General features: G+C 50.7%; 1 protein-coding gene across 32 annotated transcripts in view; it reads left to right on the forward strand.

Moving 5' to 3' along the window:
* CACNA1C (calcium voltage-gated channel subunit alpha1 C) overlaps positions 1–9,991 on the forward strand; it is a 737,989-nt gene that overhangs the window by 653,710 nt on the left and 74,288 nt on the right. For 31 of the 32 annotated variants that reach the window (XM_082741042.1, XM_082741039.1, XM_082741047.1 and 28 more), the window contains one exon: positions 9,745–9,828. The exons of the other annotated variant lie outside the window; for it this stretch is intronic. In XM_082741042.1, the coding sequence (XP_082597168.1) occupies positions 9,745–9,828 (84 nt within the window). The remainder of the gene's footprint in view (positions 1–9,744; positions 9,829–9,991) is intronic. 32 annotated transcript variants of the gene reach the window in all.

Below are 9,991 nucleotides of genomic sequence, written 5' to 3' on the forward strand. Positions count from 1 at the left end.
ACCTAGTAAACTGAGGCCCAGAGGTTGAATGGAGCTGGAAGAGCCTTTCAGGCCCAAGGGAGAGCAAAGGACCTGAGGCAGGGGCAAGTTTAGCTTATTTTGGAAACTGAGAGCAGTGAGCAAGAGGAGGGTTCAGAAGACACAGGCCCTTGGGGACCTGGAAGGGGTGTGGCTTTACGCCGACAGCCCTCAGAATCTACACCACACAGAGCAGGGCCTCAGGCGGGAAATTATAGCATCAGATTCATGTTTTTGAACCAGCACACCAATGGCCTCAAGAAGAAGACATACTGGTACAGGCCAAGAGCGGAAGCAGTTAGGAATCTGCTCCTGGACATGAGGTGACAGCCACAGAGGACACGTGGAGGTGGGCAGGTTCGCAACATCATCCAATGGTGAAGACGGTGTGGAAAAGGAGAAAGGAGTCAGGGATGGTCAGGATAGTCTTTTAGCAAGACTCCCTCTTACCCACCTTCATATCCCTCCAGATGCTAACACAGCAGCACTAGTGCCTCTCAGGTACTCTGGAAATGTCACCTGAATAAGAGCAAACCACAGACAGCATCCCCTGGGGAAACGGAGGAACACTGTTTCCTTCCCCAGAGAAATGACTCCAGCCTCTCTACCAGCTTTAGCATCCTATGAGGAAACCCCCTTCATTCCTCACCCTCCCCAGGTCAGCCCCAAGAACTTGCTGGAGAGGGAAGCAGAAATGGAAAGCGAAGGGAGTGGCTGCTGATGGCTGCCATCTGGAGTGGCGATCGGTAGGACACAGCCACCTAAACTAGGGAGCTCCTGCCTTCAGTGTAATTAGACAGGTTTCTTTTGTGCAGGACCCAGAGCTAGTCATGCCTGATGCCCTCTGAGATGGCCCTGAATAAAGGCTGGGAGATTCGACCCTTGCAGCTTTTTTAGAGGACTGAAGCCTTGTCTTGTCTCACTGAAGAGCCAATTACCATCTCCCAGCACTAGCAGCCCACAAAACATGGCTTTGGAAATCTAGAGAGGCCCCACATAGACCCAGGACGACAGGGCTGGCATGGAGGGGAGAGTGGGCAGGGTGCAGCCATGGATGTGCGAGGTCCTGCGGTGCCTGGGGCAGGGCCACCCACAGGAGACCTGGCCTGTGGGTGCTGGGAGTGAGGAAACCCCATGGGCAGGTCCTGTTCAGGGGCCTGTTAAAGGTCAAGGTTCAGGGTAAATTAAACTAGAAGTATGAATGGCTCTTGGATTGAATGACTTTCTATTTCCACACCAACCTGGAAAATTCAGCTTTAAAAAACCCCAAGAGCAAGCAATAGTTCCTTTTAAGAGTTCTATAGAAACTTAGACATCCTTTTAGGCTAGTGGGCTTTGATCCTTATAGAACCAAAGTTCCCTTTGTGTAACAAATACTCTGTAATATCACCTTAATTTTTCTTTAAGAAAATCAGAGGAAACTTAAAGCTTTATGCATATAAGATTCACATCTATACACACAATGTCATATTTTTAAATATTATATATAAATGTAATATAATGCTTATGTATATTTTTTTTACACAGGGTGTGTGTGTATATTTATATGTATATAAAATCTCTGAATTTTAATGTAATGGGAAAGTCTGTAGTTAGTAGAAGAATTCATCACACATAAAAAATAGAGGTTAATGAAACAATGAAAGAGCAAGATTATGAGACCTTGGAATAAAAACTTAAGTTATAACCGCCAGGCCTTATTTGCTTGTGGCACCCTGCATGTCCCCCAAAAGTCATACAGGACACGCCACACGCCACAGTGCATTGGGCAGAACTGTCCCATGCCTACCATGAAATTTAGCATCCTTGGCTCACCCATGCATTACTAAATGCCAGTTTTGCCCACCTTGAATCTTAGCGGTGTCCCCGAAGTTTCCCGAACACCCCCCAGAGGGCAGTGCATGCCCCAGAGTGAGAACCAATTCTTGGGCTAAAGTAGGACTTCATTCAACCTCTTATTTATTTCTTGAAACATTTGAAATCTGTTTATCCAAATTATTAAGAAACCAGTGTCTCCCATCAGCAGGGGAACCCCTCAACCCAGAAAATCACCACATATGTACGTTTCATTCAAAGGAGTAGAAAGGGAAGGAGAAGGAAGAAGGCGGTGACATGTAACACCACACCCCCCAGCCCCACCTCCTGGCTGCCAGCGGCAGCGGAGTCAAGAGGCACCTGCTGTGTGGGGTGTAGCTCCTGCCTGCTGCTTAGCAGTCTGATTGGTGAGTTGGCATTACCCTGATTATTATTTATTTGTGGAATGTCCACGGGGTACCTGATGCCGAACAGTGCACGCAGACAGGCACAAATGGGCTTTGTCAGGGAGGGGCCTCCCCACTGTGGCTCTCATACCCAGGGATTTGCATATTGCTGCAACATTGTGACAGGTTTCTTTCCTGCCTGACGCTTGAGAGCTTGGAAGTCACTATGAATGATAAAAAAATAATTATATGACTTGCAGAAAGCCTTTGTGTGGGAAGGGTGGTATTAGCTATTACATTTAATTATTTAATGTGGAAAATTATTCACACTGTGTAAAGAAGCCCAGAGGAAAGTACGCTGTAGTTCCTTTCTCCAACCCTACCTCTGAGAAGGAAACCAAGCCTGGGAGGGGAAGAGGGATCCCCAGACCCGTGGGGGCTTGGGGTCACCGCTATAGAGGAGGGGGTCTTGCAGGAAGGCCACCAGCAAGGCCAGGAGAGGCAGTCTTCCATGGAGCGCTCCAACAGTCCCCAGCAACCAGCAGGCACTGTTGTCCTCCCAAAGCCCTCAAGGGCTGCACAGTGATTGTTCCTGTTAGGCAGAGAAGGAAGACCCGGCCGGCGGGGGAGGGGGGATGCTATGGAAACTCACCTGCACAACTCCAGGCACATCTCTGGAAGCGAACACAGGAGCTCAGTGCATTCCCATTTTGTTCACTAAAGTGGATGCAGGTACAGCCTCTCACAACTGCAGGGGGGCCATAAGTGTCCCTTCACTAAGGAGGGCTCAGCCCGGGTTAGGTCAGGAAGGACATGGAGGGGACCGGTCAGATCTGGGTTTAGAGTGCTTTCCCAGCTGGGCCAGAGGAGAGAAGATTCAAGGCAGAGGGCACAGAGCTGTCACAGGTCTGAGTTTAGCCCTGGAGCAGAGTGGTGGGACGGCTCCTCCCGGTTCACCCACTCCCAGGGCTGTCTGCTCTCCGCCTTCCCTTCTCCCACGGAGAGCGTCCGTGGTGTTTCCACGGGACGCATCCATTCAGTGCCCTGGTCCTGGAGGGGACCTTTCCAGAAAGCAGCTCCAGAGCAGCAGGAAGCAGCTACCAGGATCCTGCCACCTACCCCCGTGCACACTGAGGCACAGAAAGAACCTTCTGAGGTCCCCAGAGGGAGCCTAGCCAATAACCCCCGTTTTTATCTCCTCCCAGGGGAGAAGGATGCCAGAGTCAGATCTGTTCAATCTTGTTCAATCCCAGGTACCTAGTGAGTGCTCATTGTGTATTGGTGAGAGAAAGAAATGAAAGAGGGCCTTTTAAATGTTCCTGGGGAGGAAAATCTTAATTTAAAAAAAAATGAAGTAGAAGGTGTCCAATTCCAAGTGCATATTCCTCTGGCAGCCCCATCACCGCCACCCACCTGGGGCCTTGTCTCCCCAGGGGTGTGGACTCAGGCCCTCACCCTGGCCGGCAGCCTGCTCCTGCCCCTCGTGTCTGCTGTACGCCTGTTCTCAGTGCAGCCTGAGACTCCGGGAGCCCCTGAGTGACCATGTCACAGGGGAGAAACTGACAGTGGAAGACAGAAGCCTCACTCCCACCCAGGCTGCCGGGAGGCTGGAGCAGCTGTGTGCTCTCGTCATGACTTCTCCATTAGATGCCACTAATCTCCATGATTACTATTATGTCTAAATGACATCCTAACGTAATACAATTCCTATTATCTCTGCTTGGTGTCAGTTACCATTGTGTTCCATGAGATTCCATGAGATCTACTCTTGCCCCCTCCACTGAGCTGCCAGCTGCACTCAGCACCTCTCCCTGGTTCGTTCCCTCTCCCCCCACATCTTGGTCCCACCACCTGGATCCCAGGAGAGACCAGGGTTTCCAAGGAACTGGACACTGCCTCCCCGGCCACACCAACCGCCTCTGCTTAGCCTCTTGCCTCATTTGCCTTCTCTCAACTCCTTGTTCACTCAAGCAGGGGCTCTTGTTCTCCTTCAGGGAACGCCCCCCACCCCGCCACCCCAGGTTGAGGATGAGCTATGGTGGGTCCCTCCCTTGCATTCTAGGCCCTGCCTCTATCAGGTGTCCTGACCATTCCTCCAGCTTTGTGTGGATTCCCTGCTTTCCCCTGCAATGCCATGCGCCCGCCTCTGGCGCTCTGCATCCTGCCCACCTCCTCTCAAGCTTCCTTCCACTCCTTTCTCCTTCTCCCTGTCTCCCACCATCTGCATGGCTTTTCCTAACTCCTCCTTCCCTCCTTCGCTCTGCTTCTGCCTTCTACCTTTCATGACCTTCCCCAACCCTGCCCTTCTCGCCTTTTGCTTCTTGCATGACTCCTCAGTCCCTTTGGTTCTCTGGCATCTCTGCGTCCTGCCATTGGCTTTTCCCTCCCTCTGAGACTCCTCCTTCCTGGCCTTTCTCTGTCTCCATTCCAGCACTTCTACCTCTCCTCTCGGCTCAGGCCTCTCACGTTGACACTGAGCCTGGTAACACTATCTGGGGCTCCAGGTCCCTGGAAATAAACACCCCCAGACAGACGGAAAGTCCAGGTCAGCCTCCCCATTGGGGCCAAGCAAGCTTCCTTATCACCTCCTCCGAGTCCTTTTGCTTTACCATCAGAGGTAGATTCTGAAGATGGGCAGGCAGAAAGAGAGAAGAGGACCAAAAAAAAAAAAAAAAAACCACAAGTGATGGCAGCAAAACAAGTCTTAACCTCAAAATCCCCTCGAACACACAGCGTACTCCCAGGTGCGCAGGTTTTCCTGCAATTCATTCTCACCGCCTACCTGTATTGTCTCTGAGATCACAGAGGAGGCCTCTGGGCTGGGCAGAAAAGGAGCTGAGGACCCAGAATGCAAGGGCAAAGGCACTTGTCTCTAACCTCTCCCCAGGATCAGAGGTGGGACCAGGCCCGCTTGGCAGCCCACTCCTGTCCTCCTGGCCCTCCAGACAGAAGGAGGGGGACCTGGTTCTCTCCCAGTGGTAAGTGTGGTTTCTCAGAACCTGGCAGTTAACTGTCCACAGGACCCTGCCTCTGACAAAATTGAGCCATGACAACATGCAAACTGTCATCAGTCTCAAAGTAGTACCAGCCAGATTTCCTTCAAGAGTCTCAAGACAGGCACACTACTCACTAGTGACTCCAGATGGATAGAAAAGGCCCTAGATGCTGGCGAAAGGTAAGCTCAGGATTCCAGAACCTTCAACTCTTCCCTCCTTATTCCACACACCTGGGCTTTGCCTGCCCTTCCACTCAGTGTCACCCCCAAATGGAATGTGTGCTTAACTGGGAGAGAGGTAGACAACTCGTGTAAACCCCAACAGTCATCCAGACTCATTTACAGCTTACTTCAGGCCAGGCAAGTGCTTTACATGTGTTGTCTCATGTAATCCCCATTGTAACCCTATAGTTCTCCCATTTTACAGGTGGGGAAACTGAGACACAAAGAGGTGAAGTTATTTGCTCAAGAGTACCCAGCTTATTAGTGCCAGAAGTAAAATTTGAACTGACAACCCACTTCCAGAGACCGTGCTCTTAATACTGCCTCTTTCAACTTGGAATAGCTTCAATGATGGAGGGGAATCAGGGCACAGAGAATCCAAAAGAGAGGAAAATCCACAATTCCTGTGCATCCAAAACGTATAACATGGGGTTTTGTGGCAATTTTCCCTTCTAATAATGATTTGCTAAAGTTATGATCAGTTTTGTTTACATGTTCTCAACCTACTTCAGCCAGTGAGTGGAGGGTCGGCAGCACCAAGGAGAATGGATCAGACGGAGGGTCTAAGTAACTGCTGATCATGGTGGGGGGAGGCACTCATCAGCCTGAATGTGTGCACGCAAGAGCGTCCCCAGGAAAGCCAGAGAAGAGGCCCATCTTCTGAATTCATCCCCAGAGGCTGGGAATTTGAAAGGGGGAAAGCCCATTAAATCTGCAGGACTTAAGGATGTCAAGGGAAAGCCCTTTCATCTCCCAAACACCATACCTTCTGGGTGATCAGCCCTGCTTGACTCTGGGGAGCTGGACATTAAGAGGTTTGGTTCACCATTTCAAGGAGGGCAAGGAAAACCCTTTCCCTAATCATGACTTCTACCCTACCATTTGGGACCTCATCACCAGAGGATAGGTGTAACTGACTCTAGGTCAAACTGATTTCATAAGAGAAAAAGCCTATGATTTGTTTCTACCCTCCTTCTTCCATTACATACCCCAAATCTGTATTACCTGTGGTTTCCAGCAAATGAGGTAGGCAAAAACGGGGTGTGTGTGTGTGTGTGAGAGAGAGAGAGAGAGAGAGAGTGAGCACACACTAAGCTCTTATACTCCAGAGAGTGCAGGGGAAAAAATATTCTTCCAGGCCCTGCCCACTTAGGGATTTGACAAGGTGTCTAAATGGCGAGCACCTTATTGTGAATGGGATGGGAGGAAGGACCGTTGAGAGTGGGAGGAGGAGGCGGATGGAGGAAACAAAGAGCTGAAGCTGGGTCTGAAACTGTCTTCATGGTCCAGCTTGGAGAATTGATGGCATTGTGGGACAGAGAAAACGGCAAGATGGGCGGATGGGTCAGGGTAAAAATCTGCCTCTTAAAGGGATCCTGCCACCTGCCCCCCCTCAGCATGCTCCCTCACCCCTACATTCCCGCTATGTGCAAATCTCCCCAGGCGGAGTCCACTAAGGCAACAGGTTGGTCTCTGCAGCCAGTGGAGGCCCTAGCACTGGGCCCACCAGGTAGCTTGCCTGGACCAAAAGCCTCACCAGCACAGCCTGGTGAGGGCAAGAGCGAGGCACAAGGCTTTCGTCTTGAGAGAGCCCAACCCGTGGGAGCCTGCCATGGAAGGTTGGGAGAGGCCCATGACCAAGGAGGAGTGGACTAGTGTGTGTTTTCCCTCCATCTGCACATACACAAAGAATTCCCAGAGAAAGGGTGATGAGCGATGCCCAACTGGGAGGTTGGCAGGGTCCCTTTCGGTATCTGCCTTTCCCTGGTGCTCAGCAGTTGACTAACCTGTGTGTTTATCCTGGCCTTTGCCCTACTCTCCTCCTGCCTCCCCTTTTTCTCCTCTCTCAGAGGCGTTGCCGACCAGGCCGGCTTCCCCATTTTGTTTCAGGTCTCTGGCGAAGGAGAAGACTCCAACTCAACTTCCTTTCCTGAGCACTGAGCCTTCCCCCTCCCTGTCTCTCCTCTTGCCCGCACACCCGAATAACGTTTTGTTACCACATTTTCTAGGCTAGATGCTGAACGTTCCTGGACTCTGCTCTGGCTGCTGTTTCTCTTCTTTCTCTTCCTTGATTCTGCCTCCCCTTCCCTTCTGAAATAGCTCTCCCCACAAAGACAGTCTTCCCATCGAAAGAGACTACCCCAGTATTTTCCAAACTCTAATTTTAAAACATATGCATATTTGTAGTTCACTTGGAGTCCTTCTTATTTACCTCCCTTCCTTAAAAATCAGCCTTCTCCATCTGCCCTGTGAATAACATCTAAGAACCTGAGAGGGAATTGGTTATTTCCTGCTCATAACTTGTGACTTAGACGGGAGAGAACAGTCTCCCTCTGCCTCCAGGGCTCTAGTATATTCAGAAATGATTCTGGGAAGTCAACAAGAAAGCCATGATTTCCAGTTGACCCTCACCTGACCCATGCCCTGGCCAACCTCTGCTTCTCCAGAGTCTGGCTGTCCAGAGTCTCCACCGTGGCGTTTCTGTTTTCTTTTGGCAGAAATGCCTGGGAACAGAGAGGCCCCTTTCCCTGTGACCTGACCTCCCATACTAAGAATAACAGCCCTAGGACAGCATGTCTTTGCGATCCCTCTGGAAAGAGGGCATGACTGGGAAGTGGGGAAGTTAAGGGAGCTAGATAGAGCCAGGAGGAAATGGAAGAACACAGGCTCTTGGCTCTTGTGAGTAAAAAAATTAAAAGGGAGAGTTGGCAGCCTTCAAACACTAGGGAAAGAAGTCTGGGAAACTCCCAAAGGACCCTCCATGCTTTCATACCCACTCCCCAGCCTCCAGAATCCCATCTCCTGGAAGCCCCAATGAGTGGCTCAGAGAATAGGAAAATGTGCTGGTCTTGCTGAACAAATGTGTTCCAGCCCTGTCCGGTCTCCTTTGCAGAATATTTCCTGAAAAAGTGAAGAAGCAAATGCACTTTTTTAAAGACAAGTAACTTTAGCTAGGTCCTTTTCTTTCTACTCCTGGGGAATATGACTGTCCTGTTCCCAGGGTCACCTGAACTGTGAGCCTATACTCCTGTGTGGCCACAGGGCAGTGTTCTCTAGACTCCCACACCTCTCAGAGAGGCATATGGTCCAGACCCAAGATACCTGTCCACTCTGTGAAGGGTCCACCTTCCCGGGACTCCTGGAATCCTCTAGGAAATCTGGGACAGCCTTTTCCTTGGTCGACCAGTTGTCCAAGACCTCAGAAAAGTATTTCAAAAGCATTTCTTCCTTTCTCCAAATATGGTGGAACACAAGTGAAGTCCAAGTATACAGGGTGAAGTGGTGGTTAGGACACAAGTCTTAGCCCCTCAGTGCCATGGCACGACTGCTTCTACTCCCTTCTTGCAAAGTCTATGTCCCCATATCCTCTACCCAGTCTCCCCCATCAATCCAGTTCTCAGATTTGATAATTTCATTCCCTTTGAGTGATATTTGCATGTCATCAGGGACTCTACACCAAACTAGTAGACGTTAGGAAAGAACCTAAGGGAGGTGCATAGTCTATGCCCCCAAAAGCACTGCCTGGGGCTGTATCTGACATGACTGAGCTGTAAGATTTACCTGGACTCTGTATCCTTTCAGTTCATAAAACCTCTACCAGGACAGCACTGTCCCTGGAAACACCAGGGCATGGCCAGTGCTAGAACAGTGGAGACCATTGATTCTAACTGCAAAGAGTCCAGCATAGATAGTATTGTTTTAATGATGCAGTTCTCTCATTATTCCCAAGCTTTAGATGAGTTACCACTGAGCCCAGATGACCTGGCCACCCTTCGGGACCACACTGCTGTGGTTTTCAGGTCTTTGGAATTCCAGACCATCCTAGGACCACATCCCACTCACCTTGGGGTGGGGGAGGGGTGTTACACACCTGTGTCCCTCCCTACCTCCAGAATGGCCCTTCTGATGGAGGAGAGCCAGGGGCATAGGAGACGCTGAGTGGGCATTGAGAAGAGAGTCCATCCGTGTCCCTGCACCACTGTGACTGGCACTGCCTGCCCCCCCATGCCCACCCCTGCCCCCCACTGTGGGAAGCAGAAAGAGACTTTTTGCAGGAGGGTGGCGTGGTGGGAAGGATCTGGAGGAAGGGGGGCCAGGTGACCCAGAGAGGGCGGGGCAGGAGGGTTGGACCAACCGCCTCCCAGCCACCCGCTTCCCTCTTGGGCTCCTGGCCACAATACGGGCGTTCACGACTCCAGCAACAGCACTGAGGTGCCCGGATGGTGATTCTGATGGTGATGTTGCTCTGTTCTTGTCTGTCTAATATTCCTTTTTAATCCCCATCCTGCCTGCCCCTCCCTTATGTAGGGTTACTTTAGTGATCCCTGGAATGTTTTTGACTTCCTCATCGTAATTGGCAGCATAATTGACGTCATTCTCAGTGAAACTAATGTGAGTATGACTCTGCCCTCCCCAGGAAGCCTCCTCCTTCCTCCTCTGCCTCCTCTCTTTCCCCTTTCTCTCACTCTCTCTCTCTTTACCTCCTTTTATTTGTTTGGTTTTTTAATTTCCTGTTTTTACCCCCCCTCCAGTCATGCTTTTTATTGAACCTGCC

The sequence above is a fragment of the Mustela nivalis genome (genome assembly GCF_964662115.1).
Source record: "Mustela nivalis genome assembly, chromosome: 7".
In the NCBI taxonomy this organism is placed as follows: Eukaryota; Metazoa; Chordata; class Mammalia; order Carnivora; family Mustelidae; genus Mustela; species Mustela nivalis.